The sequence below is a fragment of the Theropithecus gelada genome, chromosome 1 (genome assembly GCF_003255815.1).
Source record: "Theropithecus gelada isolate Dixy chromosome 1, Tgel_1.0, whole genome shotgun sequence".
NCBI classification, from domain to species: domain Eukaryota; kingdom Metazoa; phylum Chordata; class Mammalia; order Primates; family Cercopithecidae; genus Theropithecus; species Theropithecus gelada.
The window spans coordinates 1,866,314-1,886,632 of record NC_037668.1 but is presented as its reverse complement, the minus strand read 5'-3'; the positions used below and the strand labels follow the sequence as shown (position 1 = coordinate 1,886,632).

The 20,319-nt window shown below is 38.7% G+C and overlaps 1 protein-coding gene and 1 non-coding gene across 2 annotated transcripts in view; one reads left to right on the top strand and one right to left on the bottom strand.

Moving 5' to 3' along the window:
* Positions 1-20,319, bottom strand: part of GNAI3 (G protein subunit alpha i3) — a 46,921-nt gene that overhangs the window by 1,233 nt on the left and 25,369 nt on the right. Inside the window, exons 2-8 of the mRNA XM_025387201.1 lie at positions 18,455-18,497; positions 18,197-18,338; positions 12,900-13,057; positions 9,697-9,825; positions 5,901-6,030; positions 5,364-5,517; positions 52-264 (exon numbers count right to left, since the gene is read on the bottom strand). Of these exons, the coding sequence (XP_025242986.1) occupies positions 74-264; positions 5,364-5,517; positions 5,901-6,030; positions 9,697-9,825; positions 12,900-13,057; positions 18,197-18,338; positions 18,455-18,497 (947 nt within the window). The 3' untranslated portion in view covers positions 52-73. The remainder of the gene's footprint in view (positions 1-51; positions 265-5,363; positions 5,518-5,900; positions 6,031-9,696; positions 9,826-12,899; positions 13,058-18,196; positions 18,339-18,454; positions 18,498-20,319) is intronic.
* On the top strand, positions 667-773 carry LOC112615182. Its single transcript, XR_003117298.1, has one exon. It is a non-coding gene; the product is annotated as a U6 spliceosomal RNA (small nuclear RNA).

Here is a 20,319-nt window from a genome sequence, read left to right as displayed (position 1 = left end):
AAGCTAACAGACATCACTATAGCACTATAACTACCTTGTATGAAACTTTACCTTTCACTAACATCCATGCTTTTCAATAAAGTCCACATTCCTTTAAGTTGTTTTTAATGATGACATCTGTAACAGCATCAAAAACAAACTGCACATTCTTCGTGTCTGTGGCACAGGTGAAGTGAGTGTAGATCTCCTTGGTATCTTTTCTTCTGTTCAGATCTTCAAACTGGCATTGAATATAGGCAGCTGCCTCTTCATATGTATTGGAACCTAAAACAGACACCCCGTACTCTCAGTTCAAATTGTAACAGCTGCCTGAACTCAACTAAGTCAGACCATTACCATTTACTTATGGAGAGGAAACATAACCCAATTAAATACGAATAGAATTCTCTATTTCTATAATCATTAGATGTTTCTATAATTAGGTTCTTCATGAGAATAGACTCTCATGGTAACTAAAATAAAATCATCACATACAAAGATTGAAGAAAACATAACGTTGTTTCTCTTTACCCTTTCATTTAGACTTTTCAGCTAAAAAAAATCTAGAAAGTATAAAGGGAAACTAGGAAAGTAGGAAGGTGCATTTCTAGGGAACACAACTGCTTCAAAGGTCTGAGAGAGGCTGTGTTCCTTGGAGTGATCTTGGAATAAAAATTCAACAGGGTAGTGCTCACTTCGGTAGCACATGTACTAAAATTGGAACAATACAGAGAAGATTAGCATGGCCACTGCACAAGGATGACATGCAAATTCATGAAGCGTTCCATATTTTTGAAAACAACTGGGTCGGATCATGCTAAAAGGAGATAATATTACTCTGCTACAAAGTGTTTCCAACTAGAAAGGATCAATGAAGTGAGAAATTGTTGAGAAGGATACAGTTTGCTTTTAGATGTCCTTTGTCCAATATGAACATTTATTCATATTGTTTTGATTACCCTTATGTTACAAGATGGCAATAAATGCTATGGGATTGTTTGTATTAAAACAAACAAAAAAGGAATTCAACAGGGTAAATTGTTCTTTTCAAAATCATTCCACAGTTTTAAGGAGGTTTAGCTTCAAAGCCTTAAGGTAATAATTTAAGGAAAAGCAATACACTTTAAAAGAGTGAATTTTAGGGTTTCTGAATTATATATCAATAAAGCTCTTATTTTTTACAAAAAGAAAGGTGGCAGGAACCAAAAGTAAAAGCTGTCTCAACAACATTTGTAATTAATACCCTTAAATCACCTGCTTTTTACACCATCTTGTCTACTTATGGAACCTTTAGAGTAGCCTTAGAAACTGGCTATAAAGCCAGGGAAACGCAACAAAGACAATTCATTATTCCAATAAACTAGAGACTATTTTCAGTAGCATTAAGCATAACAAAAATATCAATAACAAAGATATAAAGAAGACCAGGTAACAAAATGGAGCTTAAGAAAAAAGGAGCTGGGTGGGGTGGCTCACACCTGGGGCTGCGGCAGGTGGATCGCTTGAGGTCAGGAGTTCGAGACCAGCCTGGCCAACACAGTGAAACCCCATCTCTATTAAAAATCAAAAAATCATTAGCTAGGCCTAGTGGTGGGCACCTGTAGTGGAGCTGAGGCACAAGAAACACTTGAATCTGGGAGGCGAAGGTTTCAGTGAGCCGAGATCATGCCACTGCATTTCTGTCTGGGAGACAGAGCAAGACACTGTCTCAAAAAAAAAAAGAAAGGAAAGGAAAAGAATATTAATTAAAATATTTAAAGAACTGAAGGAAAACAGCTTTGTAGGTGCTTGAAGCAGGTTCTTAAAATCTGGAAAACAACCTCTGTAAATTAGAGGCAGATGAGTGAAAAGTGAATTTTGTCTGCTAGGAACAGATACTAATACCTGGCAAATAAGGACTGTAAGAATCTGTACGTAGAACGAAGACAATGGAGGATAGGCTTGGAAGTCAACAACAACAAAGAAAATGGATACGATATTAAAGGCTCTTTGCTTTGTGTGAAGACTCTAAGCTGGGCCTTCAACATTAATGCCGATTCTTTTACTTGTCTTACATCTCTCTCCCCCAATCCTAAAACTTGGTTGCTTTCTATAAATTCACCTGATTCTCACTTCCCTCTGTTCTTTACTCTGAACAGGTAACCACATTTCCAACTTCCTTAAGAAAACAGAGGCCATGAGGATTAAACTACATCTCAACTTTTTGTCCTACCACCTCACTCAAAATGTTACATATCTGCACTTATTTGTACTTCTGGTCTTACAGGTGTCTTACTTCTTCCTCAAAAATCAATTGCTCTACCTATACTCTTTTAAAAAATTGAGGAAAATTAACATAACAGATATTTAACCATTTTAAAGTGTACAATTCAGTGGCACTTAGTGTATTCACAATGTTATGCAATCACCACCTCTCTCTAGCGACAAAACTTTTTCAATGCCCTATTCCCATTAAGTAATCACTCCCTTTTCTTCCCATTCTCCCAATTCTCATAACCACTAATATGCTTTCTGTCTCTATGGATTTGCCTATTTTGGATACATCATATAATAGAAGTATCGGCCTCTTTTACTTAGCACAGTGTTTTGAGTTTCATACAAGTTGTACCATCTATTATTATTCCTTTTCTTGGGTAAATAATATTCATCGTATGTATATAACACAATTTGTTTATCCATTTATCCTACTTAGACTCTTAATTCCTTTTTTCCCACCTGCTTGCAAATCTTGCTCCTTCAATTACATCTGTTTTTTCAACATCTCTTTTGCTTATAGGATCTTAGCCCTCAACCTATAAACATTCTTAAATTTCTCCCTTTTACCACGTTGCTCAAGAGTAGTCTACACTTGTCTTCTTTCTTCACTTTCCACTCTGTAACTCACTGTACTCACCTTTCCATTGACACTGCTCTCAAGAGCAGGTCACCGACCTCCTAACTGTTAACTCCAAGGCCATTTTTCAGTATTTATCTTACTTATCTGCAGATAACACTATTGACTGAAATATTTAATCAACTCACTTTTTAAGCTCTCCTTTTGGTTATGATATCTTTCTTTCTCTCCTGCCAATAGAGGCTGCTATTCTCTCTCATTTTATCTGTGGTCCTTTTTCTCCTCAGTCTATATTATTCTCTCCATAGGTCATTTCACCCATTTCCATGTTTTCATTACTGATGATCTCAAACTCCAACCTCTCCCCAACCTCAAATATAACTGCCCATGAGATATTATTTCGATGTTCCATAAATAATTTAAAATCAACATTCCTAAATATGAATTCAGGTCACAGCACCAGCATCCAAGACAGAAACCTGGGAGTACCTCTGACTCTTCCCATTTCCTTAACCCTGCTTTACCCCTTCACTTTATTGATTGATTGACGGATGGAGACTCACTCTGTCTCCAGGCTGGAGTGCAGTGGTGCAATCTCAGCTCACTGCAACCCCCGCCCCCTGGGTTCAAGCGATTCTCCCGCCTCAGCCTCCCGAGTAGCTGGGATTACAGGTGCGCGCCACCATGCCCAGCTAATTTTTCTATTTTTAGTAGAGACAGGGTTTCACCACATTATCCAGGATGGTGTCGATCTCTTGACCTCATGATCCACGCACCACGGCCTCCCGAAGTGCTGGGATTTCAGGCATGAGCCACCGCACCCGGCCTCACTTTATTATAGAAAGCATTTACAGTGTCTCCGCTAATAAGAGTTCCTATTCTCTGGAAATACCTGACTCTGATCTCCTAGTTTCATAGTGATCCATCCCTGGCAGGTTATATTTCTGCCCCTGACCTCAACTGATTGGCCTACAGATTTCTGCCTGACTTAACCATGGCCAGAATCTCTCTCCTTGGAATTGAAACCAAGGCCAAGCAATCCCAGTCTAGTCTTACCTTTTTTTTGTTTTTGTTTTTGTTTTTGAGGTGGTGTCTTGCTCAGTCGCCCAGGCTGGAGTGCAGTGGCGCAATCTCGGCTCACTGCAAGCTCCGCCTCCCAGGTTCACACCATTCTCCTGCCTCAGTCTCCCGAGTAGCTGGGACTACAGGTGCCCGCCACCATGCCCAGCTAATTTTTTTTTTTTTTGTATTTTTAGTAGAGACGGGGTTTCACTGTGTTAGCCAGGATGGTCTCAATCTCCTGACCTCATGATCCACTCAGCCTCCCAAAGTGCTGGGATTACAGGTGTGAGTCACCACGCCCGGCCTAGTCTGATCTTTTTAACAGAGATACAGAAACTGTGACCAAGCTGTTATCACATAAACTGAATAGCAGAGAAAGCCGGTAAGGAGAGAAAGAATAATAAAAAAGATACACAGAGGAGAGAAAAGAGATGGGGATAAAGAGTGCTTCCAGGGTTCCTCACAATTATTTCCTAGTTCTAATTCCATTCTAAGACCTGTCCATTCTTGCCTTTGGGTTCTAAGATCTATCCCTTAATCCCCATCAAGAGTTTTTATTTCCATCCTGAGTTCTTACTAATTCAAATCTACTACTATCTTTATTATTTATTGCATAATCTTTCTAAAGCACAGTTTCTTCTATATCATGTACCCCATGATATGGATCATGGAAGGATATTAAACCTTCAACTGATTATCATTGTCTCAGCATGAGATATAAGGCCCTCCATGAGTTGATCTCTGACCATCTCTCCAACCACTTCTTCCCTGCCACTGTAAACTCTAGTAATACCAAACTCCTTCTGAGTTCCACGACTGGTCACACCATTTTCCTACTTCCATATTTTCATATGTGCAATTCCTCTTTTCTAAAATGCTTTTATTCCCCTGTCTGCCTGATGATTTCTATTTCATCCTCTTAGCCGCTCTAGAAAAAGACTACACTGACCCCATCAGAAGTAACCACTTCTATTCCATTTCTGTTAATGCACATTTTACACTACAATAAATTTATTTATGTCCCTCGGCAACTACATGTCAGTTTCTTGGGCACAATGATTACAACTTACCCTTGTATTTTCTTCGACATATACCAAGTTTTACTTTATTTTTTGTGAGACAGGGTGTCACTATGTTGCCTGGGCTGATCTCAAACTCTTGGGCTCAAATGATCCTCCTGCCTCAACCTTCCAAGTAGCTAGAATTATAGCCACCATGCCCAGCTCCCAAATTTACTTTTTCTCCTTTTTTATTTTCCTTAAAAAATGAAGAGAGAAATTTAAAATAAACACAGAAAATTCAATTGTGTCTGATATGGCACTCTTGACTTAGGGGGTTTTAATCACAGGCTTAATGCCAATGCCACTACCACTGAATACTCTCCGTCAATCACTAAAAAAAAAAAAAAAAAGGCAGTTTTATGAATGCCACCAAAGTGTCGATCTAAGTAAGATGTGTACCTCCAACAAAGTCTTTCATAACCTCTTACCTGTGTATTCTGGATAACAGATAGTTAACGGACTCCTCTTTATTTTTTCCTCAAACAGGTCTTTCTTGTTAAGAAAGAGAATGATTGAAGTTTCTGTAAACCATTTGTTATTACAAATGCTGTCAAACAGTTTCATGCTTTCATGCATTCGGTTCTGAAAAAGAAAGAAAGGATGATAGGTCAGTAGCAAATAGTAAAAGTGGATTAACTTAAAGAAAAAGATAAACCAACAAGTTTTGCAGCACTGAATGGCATTAATGGAAATAAGTCAAACACCAATAAGATAAAGTTGAGTGTCAGTCCTCATTTGTGTAATTTTGAGGCGAGAGGAGGTAGGAGGAAGGGCTGGCTAACATCCTTTCCACATACTCAATGTGCCTATAACATCTTTTTTAGAGTAACAGGACACAGATCAAAAAAATTAAAGATACTAAGTTTTGACTGAATGAGCAAATGGATGCAGACAATCTTCCTAATAAGTTATTTTCTATTTCCTGGTTACATTAGACAGGCTTTTTACCAGAAGCTCCAACATACCATCTCCTCGTCCTCAGCCAGAACAAGGTCATAATCACTGAGGGCCACACAGAAAATAATTGCTGTCACTCCCTCAAAACAGTGAATCCACTTTTTTCGTTCTGATCTTTGGCCACCTACATCAAACATCCTGGCAAGGGGAAAGAAAGCACAAATTCAGCAAGGTCACACATACACCTCTCCCTAAACTGAAATAATTAGGAAACTTCCCACTATTACATATTCAAAAATTCATTTACAATAGAAGACAAACAAGGAATAGATTAAATGCAGTCAAAATAATTACCTTGGCTAAAAGTACAAGACAACAACATGAGAAAATAAAATTTGTGAATAATCTAGATTCTAATTTTAGACAGACTGTTGAGCCTCCTCTCTATCAAAGCTTGTACCAGATGTGTGAAAAGTAAGCAGAATAAGCACTGAAATGGATTAAAGGAAGGAGGGGAAAAGATAGGAAAAGCAAAGAGCTAAATAATACAGTTTGAGATAATAATAATAATGGCATATTTATTGAGTGCTTACCATGGTGCCAGACACTACTACTAAACATCTTAACTCATTTTGCCCTTGTAACACTCCTATAAGTACTATTATTATTACCCCAATTATACAGATAAAGAAATTGAGGCACATTCAATGTTAAATGATTTGCTCAAAGATACACTACTAACAAACAGGGACTGGGGATCTGAACCTAGGCACTCTAACTCCAGCACCCATGTTCTGACTCTCAAAATGGTTTGCCTATAAATGCCCAATGTGCACTCTGCTTCCATAACTTCTTCCTACTAAGTTTGTTTTCCTTACCTTAAAAAAAAATTTGGAAATTGTAAAAACAAATAAATTATATTTTTATGGTAGGATTCTATGAACCCAATAACCAAAAAACAGCCTTGACCAACATTTCCAAACTCCAAGTCTTACTTAAACCTAATTAATAAAAACAAAGTCTCAACTGTTCACAAACTTTATGTTCCACTCCAGATCAGTTTTAGTCCAATACTCTCTTCTGGGCGACTTACTTGGTATTCTGAGTCAATTGCTGAACTTCCATCAACAGCATCCTCAACTACCTCCTACAGTAAAAAGAAGACCTGCACTGCTTTGTGTTTTAGCTGATACTTAGGTCTAATGACGTATACATGCAAATTGTTACTCTGTGATCTGTGTTTGAAGAAAATGATAAAATTTTTAAAGGCTAAACTCTGCTGAACTGGTTTAATGTATAAGATCAATAGTGACTAGAGGCCTACATTTCCAGAGATGTTTTTGCCCAGAAATTGAAAGAAATAAGACACAGTTGGTGATTTCTCAATGTATGCTTGAAAGGAATTATCTCTTTATGACCCAACTCTTCCTTTGGGTTGATCTTGCACAATTCTTTTTGACCTTTGGTCATGACACCTGAAATGATGTAATCACAAGTTGGCTTTAATATAGGGTTATAATACAGGTTTTAGGAAGGCTAACATCATATATTTCACCATGGAAGTCTCAAGGGGAGACACACCAATAACTTCAATTTACTCCCCCATTTTCTCTACAAAGTCTATACAACACTGTGAAGTTCCAAGGTGGGCTTTTAGCACATATTAACATTTACAATATCATTCACTAAGAGATCAACATTTCATAAACATTACCTCATTAACTGAGAGGCAAGTAAGCAATTACACAATGCCTTGCATATGGTAGATGCTCAATAAATGTTTGAATAAATGGATAGTAGTTTTGCCTAGAGAGAAGAGGAAAAGGAAGAAATGATAGTACTTCATAACAAGATAACTACATGCCAACAATCAAGTAGGTGTGGCACCTTAATTAGATCTGGCTATTGATTATGGCATAAAAAGACAGGACAGTTAGGATTTGCCTAACTAAAGATTGATCTATATAACAACACCAATAAGAAAGTTTCCAACACTAAATAATGATCACAACTTTTAATTATAAGTAGATTACAAACCTTATACAAAGAAATCTCATTCTTATCATCTTATGAGTGATAATCCACGTGGTCTTTGCTGCTCTTGCTAAATAAATTCATCAGTACTAACAACAAGCAGCAAGTCTATTCTAAAAGCATTCAGAGCTGAACTGCTATTTTCCTGCACCAGGAAAAAATCTAGTTTAGTGTATTAGGATTTCAAGACCCTGACTGGTATCTAGTAATAAGTAAACCCTATGTGGATTTCACAAATCCTGTGTAAGAGCTGGTTTCAGACAAAAAACCTGACAGGCTCTGAGGTAGTAGTTACATCTGTATGCAATAATGCCGAACATCACATTCTACATATAAGCATAATAACATAACTAAAGAACACATGGTATATTGAAGGAGAAAAGTTTACTCCTAATCGCAAAGGTCACAAAAGAAGAAAATGGGAACCAAAAAAACATTCCTAATATTTATAAAAGACCATTAACACAGAGACAAGCTGAGGCTTGTTTTAGAATTACTAATGCTGCCAGGCATGGTGGCTCACACCTGTAATCCCAGCATTTTGGGAAGCTGAGGCGGGCGGATCACGAGGTCAGGAGATAGAGACCATCCTGGCTAACACGGTAAAAGCCCATCTCTACTAAAAGTAAAAAAAAAAAAAAAAAAAAAAATTAGCCGGGCATGGTGGCATGCGCCTGTACTCCCAGCTACTCAGGAGGCTAAGGCAAGAGAATTACTTGAACCCGGGAGGCAGAGGTTGCAATGAGCCAAGATCGCACCACTGCACTCCAGCCTGGTGACAGAGCAAGACTCTGTCTCAAAAAAAAAAAAAAAAAAGAATTACTAATGCTAATGAGAAAGTTATTTGTATTAGAATACTAGAATTTTCTCTCTCTAAAACTATCACAGTTGGACTGGGCATGGTGGCTCACACCTGCAATCCCAGCACTTTGAGAGGCTAAGGCGGGAGAATCACCTGAGCCCAGGAGTTTGAGACCAGCCTGAGCAATAAAGAGAGATTCTGTCTCTACATATTTTTTTTTTGGTAAACATTAGCCAGGCACAGTGGCATGAGCCTACAGTCCCAGCAACTTGGAAGGCTGAGGCAGAAGGATCACTTGAGCCCAGGAGGTCAAGGCTGCAGTGAGCCATGATCACACCACTCCACTCCAGATAAGATGACAGAGTAAGACCCTGTCTCTAAAAAATAAAATTTTAAAAACAAACCAAAAAAAATCACTGTTTAAATGTCATCTTACCAACCCAAAATACCTCTATCCCCATATTTCTGCACTGTACTAAGAACTTAATTGTACATGACACTATGCACAAATTACTTCAAGAGCCATGATAATACTTGCTCCATTCCATTCAACTGGAAGGGAAATTCAAACCAAAAAGAAGTGACATTGGGGAGAAAAGCATTTCTATTTTAATATCAAAATGGCAAAACAAAACCATGTAACTAACCAAAAAAACTGGTTTTCATAAGTTCAATATTGTTACCCTATTAAACATTCAATATCTGTTTTGGTGAGTCTAACAAGCAGCTGAAAAGAATAAAATTAAAACAAACCAGTTATCACAGGAAAAATTTTACGGGGAGGCAAGTTACAATTTATTTTTGAATTTAAATTCCTCTAAATGAACACAAACATTTGATGCTATTTGGAGAAACAAGAGATGTTTGGGCCCCCATTCAGTTAAAATATTCAAACAATGCTGATAAATAGGTTAAGTTTCTAAACCAAGGAATACTGCCCAGAGGAATTTTGCCCTGATTAAGAGATGGTAAACTAAAACAAAAGATACTTGTATTTGGCACACCTAGCAAAAAGGCTAATGACTTACTTGAAGTATAGGTCTTTGAAGGTGAAATGCGTTTCTACAATGCCTGTGGTCTTCACTCTCGTCCGAAGAACATCTTGCTGAGTTGGAATGTAGGTAGACTGGGATATTCTATCCAGATCATTTAGATAACTAAATAAAAGACACACTTACTTTTACTTGGTGAAGCCAACCATGTGCATAGCAAATCAACAGACTAAATTAGTTCCTATTCTAAACCTGTTACTAGTTACTAAAGTGGCAAAACAGAATCAGATCTTCAGTATCATAGAAAAGATAAGAAGCCAGGCATGGTGGCTCATGACTGTAATCCCAATACTTTGGGAGGCCAAGGCAGGAAGATCACTTGAGGCCAGGAGTTCAAGACCAGCCTGGGCAACATAAAGAGACCCCTGTCTTTACAAAATATTTTAAAAATTAACTAAGCATGGTGGTGCACGCCTGTAGTCCTAGCTAATCCTCCTACCCTTGAGTGAAGCAGGAGGATCACTTGAACCCAAGAGGTCAAGGCTGCAGGGTGCCGCTGTACTCCAGCCTGAGTGACAGAATGAGATACCCATCTCTTAAAAAAAAGAAATAAATAATAAGAAAAAATACGAATCCAACATAGGACAATTAAAGTATAGAGTCTATATACATTAACAAAAGTAGGTTTTTGTTTTGTTTTCTTTTCTTTTTGTTGTTTTTTTTTTTGAGACGGAGTCTCACTCTGTCACCCGGGCTGTAATGCAGTGGTGTGATCTCGGCTCACTGTAACCTCCATCTTCCAGGTTCAAGTGATTCTCCTGCTTCAGCCTCCTGAACAGCTGGGATTACAGATGCTCACCACTACGCCGAGCTAATTTTTTGTATTTTTAGTAGAGATGGGTTTTCACCATGTTGGCCAGGCTGGTCTCAAACTCCTGACCTCAGGTGATTCGCCTGCCTTGGTCTCCCAAAGTGCTGGGATTACAGGCGTGAGCCACTGTGCCCAGACACAAAAGTAGGTTTAATTCTACAGAATTAAACTGTGAAGGCCAATTTAAAAAATTAAAACAATAGGAACAGGAAATGTTTTTAGTAAAGAAAAATTCCTGAAATGTAATACTAAATTAACTGTGTACTGTATAATACCAAAACCAAACTATACCAAAAGTCCTCAGACAATTAAACTTAATAGGTCATGTGTGTTTAACCATTTGACAGGACATTAGAGAATGGCGTTTGATTTACTAAAATTAAGATAACTATAGTGAGTAAGAATACTTTCCGTTTTCTTTCAATAAACAGAAGAGTTGGGGAGGTTTGGGGGTTTTTTTAATCTAAACCAAAAACAAATTGTAAATACCTCCAAAAAAATTAATTTGTTCAGGGAAATAATTAAAAGACTGCTTCAAAACTATATTCTTTGCTGATTCCAGGCTAGAAAACTGATGAGCAGATGGCACCAATATAAGTGAATCATTAATGATCTAGAAAACCAAATACTATCACTAATGTAAAGAGGCAAACTTAGATCAACTGTTATGAAAATCTCTATAATGTAAGCACATGTAGTTAGAGGATTCAGAGCTTTCTGAATGAATGATGAAAAAAAGCAATTATAATCTACTTTTGTTGACCACTGGTAGAATTATTTAAGCTCTCAATACCTGCAACTAAAATATGTTATTAAAAGGTAGGCAAGAATCCTGAAACGTTTCTAAAGTCAAGTTCTCACTGAAAGAATAAGAAAGTTTTCAAATATAGTCATGCGCTGCATAACAATGTTTTGGTCAACAACAGACTCCATAAATGTATGCTAGTGATCCTGTAAGATTATAATGGAGCTGAAACACTCCTAGTCCCTAGTGACATCATGGGCCGTATTACCCTTTTATATGTTTAGAGATGTTGAGATACACAAATACTTACCATTACGTTACAATTGCCTACAGTATTTAGTACAATAACATGCTGTACAGGTTCATAGTCTAGGGGCAACAGGCTATACCACAAAGCTTAGGTGTGTAGTAGGCTATACCATCTAATTCTGTGTATGCATAGTCTATGATGTTCACACAATGACAAATCACCTAATGATGCATGTTTCAGAATGTATCTCTGTCCTTATGCACAGCCTGACTATATCATTTAATTTCTTCTTGTAACAATTTAAGCTAGAATGATGATGTGAAAAGTAGGAAAACAATAATATTGGAGAAAAAACCTTAATGCTTAAAAGTACAAAGAGAAATACAGATAACAAGTGCTCACCAGGCCCCGCAAAAGTACATTTAAAAAAATACATTCTGGGCTGGGCACGGTGGCTCACTCCTATAATCCAAGCACTTTGGGAGGCCGAGGTGGGTGGATCACGAGGTCAGGAGATCGAGACCATCCTGGCTAACACAGTGAAACCCCGTCTCTACTACAAATACAAAAAATTAGCCAGGTGTCATGGCGGGCACCTGTAGTCCCAGCTACTCAGGAGGCTGAGGCAGGAGAATGGTGTGAACGTGGGAGGTGGAGCATGCAGTGAGCGGAGATCGCGCCACTGCACTCCAGCCTGGGTGACAAAGCGAGACTCCGTCTCAAAAAAAAAAAAAAATTCTGAATCTAGGTTTTATAAATAAGTATATGTAAAAGAGGTAAAATAGGATAACATGTAATAGCTTTATATAAGTATTCATTACAAATTCTCTAAAACTATGTTAACACTCAAGATAATATCCTTGACAAAAAAGATACTTCAACTTCATTCCATGACTCAACCTCTTTCTATACAAAGTCTACTATTGTGATCTGGCAAAATATTTATTAGTGAAATCCACGGTGCAGCCCAGACACAGAGAGCTGGCTGCATAAAAAGGAATACCACAATTCTAATTTCCCTTTCTAGCTGGCTATCAGTGCCAAGCTCTTACACAGAACTTATGAGTTGGAACAGATTCAGAATCCAGCCACAATAGATGTCTCTCCTCCTTCACTTGCTTATAATAAAATGCCATGGAACTAATTTAGTGGTGCCAAGTCTCCCATTTACATTCCAAGAGGGAACTTTTTTCTCCAAATCATACAAATGACCAAGGGCTCTATAATCCTAAACTTAGACAATTTTTATAAAGCATCCTATAAACTTCTAAGAGTGTCTATTACTTAAACATTTCCTTAAGGATGGGCACTAAACTTTCTCTAGTGTCACCAAGTTATTCTCTGTTATAGTTTCATGGAGAAAAATTACTTACTATGAAGCAGAATCATTGAGCTGATATTCCCTGGATCTGCTGAAGCAAGCTTGTACCCCACCATCTCGCCATAACCGTTTAATCACTCCTGCTAGTTCTGGAGTCATGACTCCTTCTTCAGCACTGCCAGCTAAAACAAATAATTGTCGGGCATCATCCTGAAGAAAGCAGTTAAGAAAGAGACAGATGACTCTCCATTTCCTTCAGACTTGATGACAGTCTCTTAAAATATACACACATTACATGTTATGTTAAAACAGGTGTTGTTACAGAGACCTTTTCTGACAGGCCAGCATGACCGAATTTATAATTAAGTCTTTCCTCATTCTCATTCCACTACCATTTTAAGTTCAGAACTGAGCTGAGAAATGATTTTACTTCCCCACCACTCCTCCACACATCACCATCCCCAGAAAAGATCATTTCTGGCCAGCCCACAAATCTCCATCCAGATTGCTAATAATTTTTGAGAGAAAAAAACTGGTTTATGAGACAGGCTTATGTAAAACATTCCCGTTCTATTAAAGGAAGCCTACAATAAAAATAGAAATAAAAAGACTAGCACATAAGAGTTAAAGTCTAAACACCTCAAAGGGAGTAAAACATTAATCAAGTTTAAGAAAAAGTATTATCTTCTTTGCCTTCAGCCCAGAGAGCAGAACAAGGAGAGGAGATGGAGGCACTTAAGGAGTCTAGAAGTCTAATGGGGGAAATAAATCCCTCAGGGAAAGATTCAAACAGTCCCTAGATTTCCCTAAAGGAATAATAATAATGTTCTGAGAGAGGGAAAGGAAGGCAGCAGGAGGAAAAGAAAGTAACCAAAACTTCATGAGTCATAGCCACAGTTTTGTTTTGTTTTTTTTTGAGATAGAGTTTCGCTCTTGTCACTCAGGCTGGAGTGCAATGGTGTGATCTCTGCTCATTGCAACCTCCACCTCCTGGGTTCTAGTGATTCTCCTGCCTCAGCCTCCCAAGTAGCTGGGATTACAGGCGTCTGCCACCACATCCAGCTAATTTTTCTATTTTTAGTAGAGATGGGGTTTCACCATGTTGGCTAGGCTGGTCTCGAACATCTGACCTCAGGTGATCCACTCGCTTCAGCCTCCCAAAGTGCTGGGATTACAGGCATGAGCCACCGGGCCTAGACATAGCCATAGTTTTCTAGGTTGTTATTAGTTTTTAAACATAAAATATGTGACAGACAGGACAGAAATGGATTATGAGATTTTTATTGTTTTGCTTTATTCTATCCATCCCTACTTGTTGTTTAAAAATAAACACAGGTCTCACAGGATGATTTTCCCAACCACATCTAATATTTATCTACCTTGAGAGATTCCAAATAACTACAAAAATAAAACATTTAAAAAGTATATAACATGTAAAGAAAAAGTAAAGGAGAAAAGGGAGCAATCATTTGTATTTTAAGTAGTCATCAGGACAAGTAAACTAACAAACAAAAGTCATTTCAGACCACAGGTGAACTCACAACCAAAAACTCCAAAGACTCGTGAATTACCAGAACTTGTGCATCCACCTTACCAAAAGAAAACCATCCAAAGTGCATTCAAATTATTGTTGCCAAACTCTGGGTCTCCAGCTCTAATGGTTTTTACCTAGTAATATTTCCTCCTTTATGATCCTTTCCTGTATTCTTTCTAGTAATATTTAGGCTCAACCCACTCTCATTTAGCTTCTGAGATCAGGCGCATTCAGGGTGGCATGGCGGTAGACTAGGCTCAACTCTAAGAAAACTTAGCTGGCTGGGCGCGGTGGCTCATGCCTGTAATCTCAGCACTTTGGGAGGCCGAGGCAGGCAGATCATGAGGTCAAGGGATTGAGACCATCCTGGCCAACATGGTGAAACCCTGTCTCTACTAAAACTACAAAAATTAGCTGGGTGTGGTGGGTGTGCCTGTAGTCCCAGCTACTCGGGAGACTGAGGCAGGAGAACTGCTTGAACCCAGGAGGTGGAGGTTGCAGTGAGCTGAGATGGTGCCACTGCACTCTAGCCCGGGCGACAGAGCAAAACTCCATCTCAAAAAAAAAAAAAAAAAAAAAAAAAAGAAAAGAAACCTTAGCTGACATCTATATGCCCCTCCCTTTCTTTTCAAAGATAAAATTTTAAACAAATGAAAGAGAAAAGTTGAAATATTAGACAAATTGGCAAACATACTCAACAGTGAGCATGTCCTTCTACACATGCAAGGTATGGTGCTTTAACATTTGAAGTCTTTATAATCCCTTGGTTCTGAAATTTGACCTATACTCATGCACATATTCAAATAATCTTATTAAGCATTACTTAAAAAAAAAAAACAAAATACGATTCTAATTTGAGAAACTTCAAAAGAGAGGGAATTATTACTACTTTTTTTGCTGTCCTGACTCTATAAATATTCTTTTAGGAGGAAACACTTTTTTCTTATCACTTAATTTCTTCCACTGACCTGCTCTTGCTTCCCCACAATAAACCCTCTCTAAAGGTCTATAAAGAGGTCCCTCTTGGCCAGGCATGGTGGCTCATGCCTGTAATCCCAATACTTTGGGCAGCCGAGGCAGATGGATCACCTGAAGTCAGGAGTTCGAGACCAGCCTGACCAACATGGAGAAACCCCCGTCTCTACTAAAAATACAAAAAAATTAGGCGGGCATGGTGGTGTATGCCTGTTATCCCAGCTACTCAGGAGGCTGAGGCAGGAGAATCGCTTGAACCCAGGAGGCAGAGGTTGCAGACAGCCGAGGTCACACCATTGCACCCCAGCCTGGGCAACAAGAGCGAAACTCTGTCTCAAAAAAAAAAAAAAAAAAAGAGAAGAGGCCTCTCTTAATAATAAACTTTACACCCCCACACTTAAGCAGATGTGAAAAAGTAACCTATTCCACACCCAGCTCTATTTCTTTTTTTCCATTCACACTCTCTAACCAACTATAAAAAACTAGAGTAGAGGCCGGGCACAGTGAATCACGCCTGTAATCCCAGCACTTGGGGAGGACGAGGCAAGTGGATCACCTGAGGTCAGGAATTCAAGACCAGCCTGGTCAACATGATGAAACCCCGTCTCTACTAAAAATACAAAAATTAGCCAGGCATAGTGGCGGGTGCCTGTAATCCCAGCTACTCGGGAGGCTGAGGTAGGAGAATCGCTTGAACCCAGGAGGCAGAGGTTGCAGTGAGCCAGGATTGTGCCATTATACTCCAGCCTGGGTGACAAGAGCAAAACTCTGTCTCAAAAAACAAACAAACAAACAAACAAAAACACTAGAGGACAATAAGAGAGGAGCTATAAACATAAAACCTTACACACAGAAGGAAAAAAAAAAGAAACATTTAAAAATTATAATATAGGATTACAGATTAGGTTATGTGGACACCAGAAAGCTGGATGATTTAGGAGGCCTGACAGGGATTAATGACGTCAACTGCATCTGGTGACACAGGATTGTTAGGACCCAAAGATTAATGACAATTATTTGATAACAGAAAGAAACGGGGCCGGGCGCTGTGGCTCACGCCTGTAATCCCAGCACTTTGGGAGGCTGAAGCAGGCGGATTACGAGGTCAGGAGTTCGAGACCAGCCTGCCCAACATGGTGAAACTCCATCTCTACTAAAAATACAATAATTAGCTGGGCGTGGAGGTGCGCGCCTGTAATCTCAGATACTCGGGAGGCTGAGGCAGGAGAATCACTTGAACTCGGGAGGCGGAGGTTGCAGTGAGCCAAGATTGTGCCATTGCACTCCAGCCTGGGTGACAGGGCGAGAGTCCGTCTCAAAAAAAAAAAAAAAAAAGAAATGAAAGGGTAGGGAGATAAATAAAGGAAGACAGACAGTGGGGAATAAAATTAAAGAAGGAAAGAGAAAAGGGACAAACTAAAAGAATCAATAACTGAGATGGAGAAAAAGCCAACAGAGAGAGGGAAGAGAATAAATAACAGTACTACTGACCTGTTATCAGATACAACAAATACAACAGAGAAGTAGAGTTAGGTAACAGGGAGAAATGAGAAATGGGAAAAGAAAATAAGACCACAGATAGAGCTGGTATGAAGAAGAAAAAGAGGAAAAGAAGGAAAGAAAAGCAGGAGGTGAGAGAAGGAATAGGAAAGGGTAAGACAAGGATAAAGGCTTTTTTTTGCTTGACTGCCAAACTTCCCCACTCGGATGCATAGAAAAATAGTTTCTATGTGATATATTTTACAAAAATATAAAAGTCACATTCACATATTTTCTCTTATTTTTTGATACTCATCTCTCATTTTACAATCCCTAATCTAGCTCCTCTTCCTTTATGCCATTTCTAAGACACTTTCCAGTCTAACACTATCCAACTGTGACCACCCTTTCAGTATTTCCCCTCAACAATTTCCTATCTTTTTATCAAATATAAATTCGCATTTGGTAAGTTGGAAGTGGCTTATAAGAGTTCCTAAGCGACTTCGTAGACATATAGGTTTTGCCTTTCCAGGCAGACTTCCCAAATCATCTCCTTTTATTTTGCCATGGCACGTAAGTATGACACTCTGAACACAGCCAGTGAGTCCCTTAGATGTAGGAAATAATTCTATAATTTCCCAGCCTTTTCTGGAATTTAGCTGATAGTAATATCAAAGATCTCCTGCCTTCATTTTGGCCCCCTCCCCAATGGCATAAAACATCCTAATTATACATGCTCTAATTTTATAAACTAGATCTTCAGGGTCCACTAAGTATTATTATAATTAATAATACAACTTTTTAAATAGCTGACATGTGCAAGGCATTAAAGAATTATACTAGGGCATGGTATATGCCAATTCTATAGCCTAAGGTTCCATGTAGTATACAGTATTCTTGAATATCTGACTTAGATATTCAAGAATTTGGACTTAGTGCTCATGTCTTTACAGAATTTATTCTGCAAGACTGATTTTGGCCTTTAATCTGTACACCTCAGAAAGCAGAGCTACATATCATGGCAACCTTTCTCTTAGATTATTATTTTAATGTACTATTATCAACTACTATAAAAGTCAACAGTGCTGTTAAAAAAAAAAAAGGCAACTGAATAGAACAGTTATCCCAGAAACCTATGATGCATCCACAGAATCCCATTTCCTAGACTCCTCTTGGGGTGGTTACATCTAACACCTTCTAAAGTAGATTGCTAACACTTCTCAAGTGAGCACAAAGTACTTTACTACATTTTATCTTGTTGCTTAAATCCATTTCCCTAAAACATGAAGCAAAAATTTTGCTTAACTTAAAACTATATCTGCTGAATAAGAGCAAGTGAAGAGGAAATGAGAAACACTTACTGCCCTGGCAGCTTCCCCAAAGTCAATCTTTAGCCGTCCCATGGCTCTTATGATTGCAATGATGGACTGTATAGTATTGCTGTAGACAACTACTTTATATTGTTTACATTCATCCTCTGAATAGCCATCCTCATGAATGATTCTTTAAAACAAAGAAAACCACAAGTCAATAGCGTGGACCTAAAATGAAAAGATACTATGAGTTTTATATGCATTAGGAGAAATCCTAGTCTAACAAAATGCCACATTCCAACTTACTTCATCTGTTTCACAATGGTGCTTTTACCAGATTCTCCAGCACCTGAAAGAAAAGAAAACCAGACTTTGAATTTCTCAGTAATCAACATAAAAGTATAATATCAACATGAATGATAACTCTAGATTGATGGAAACCACGGGTCCTAGGGAAAATTTTGGTGAGGCTTTCATGTCTATCAAGAAAATGTATCCAGCTTCTCCACTACAGCATTTTACTTTCTTTACATAACTCAGCAACCAAGTATAATTTATTGAAAGTGTCCTAGGGCTTGCTTGGTATCATTTGTGTAAAATAGGCATATCCAAGGACAGATGGCAACATAAACTTTTGGAGGAACTCATTCACTATATAAAACATGATATAAACGCTGAATATGGGCAAAAATGTAATGATTATATTTTGGTCTATTCATTTTTATTAATTCCTCTGTTGCTGCCTGCCTATACCAGAGAAATGTTCTGAGGGCAATCCTATCAGTCACAGAACTAAAGATGTTTTAAATAGAAGCAGAGAAGGCACTGTGCCTATCAATTTCTCACCATACACCATCTCAAGACCACCCTGCCCTCCTTAGCCAGCTGCAATCACTTTAAACAAATGACCACAAATGTCAAGCTGGCCTTCTGACCTCCTTGACAAAGCCACCTGCTAGATCTTCCCTAGTCAACTCATTTTCCTATCTTTCAAGATCCCTATATCACAGCACCTCCTCTCTCTCAAATTTTATAAACCCCTTGCCACTTCTGACTCTCAGCTGATGATCCTGCCCTACTTTTCCATAAAAATTAAAGCAATCAGAAAAAACTACCTCATTTTCCCACAACCACATCTACCAGTCTATCTGTACCTCCATTAATATTCTCTACCTTCATCAACGGATGAAAAATCCCTGCCAATGTTTTAAAATCAACTTCTCCCCTTGTGCACCTTCATTTTACCTACTCATTTTACCTACTCATGGCTGCTGCAATTTCCCATGATATTTCCCATGTCTCAAATATGATCAATTTTTTATTTCCACTGGGTCATTCTCATCAGCATACAAGCTTACTATACTATTTTCCATCTTTAACTCAACACACATACACACCCCTAACTTTCCTTGACCCCACACATTTTCTTCTAGCTACCACTCCATTTTCTCTATCCCTCTTTGCAGCAAAACTCCTCTAATGTGCCATCTACACTCAGTGTCTCCAATTTTGTACATTCAATTCTGTCCCTCAGCTATGCTAATCAGGCTTTCATCCCCACCACTCTACTGAAACCACTTCTCAAGGTCTCCAAAAACTTCCATCTTGACAAACCCAGTTGGTCAATTCTTGCTGCTCATCTTAGCCTCTCAAGCAGAATTTGTCTAAGTTGAAATATCTTCTTCACTAGGCAGGCTTCTAGCCAACATACCCTTCAGGTTTGATTCCTACTTCACTCCTCAATCTCCTCTCTCCAGTTTCTGAATCCTTTTTTTTTTTTTGAGATGGAGTCCCACTCTGTAGCCCAGACTGGAGTTCAATGGTACAATCTCAGCTCACTGCAACCTCTGCCTCCCAGGTTCAAGCAATTCTCCTGTCTCAGCCTCCCGAGTGGCTGGGATTACAGGCTCCCACCTTAATACCCAGCTAATTTTTGTATTTTTAGTAGAGATAGGGTTTCGCCATGTTAGCCAGGCTGGTCACAAACTCCTGACCTCAGGTGATCTGCCTGCCTCAGCCTCCCAAAATGCTGGTATTACAGGCGTGAGCCACCGCACCTGGCCCAGTTTCTGAATTCTAAAGGTTGTATTGCTTCAGGGCTCCCTCCTTGGCCCTTTTCCCTATCTAAACTCATTCTCTAAGTTATCTAATCTCATCGCCTTTATTTTTTG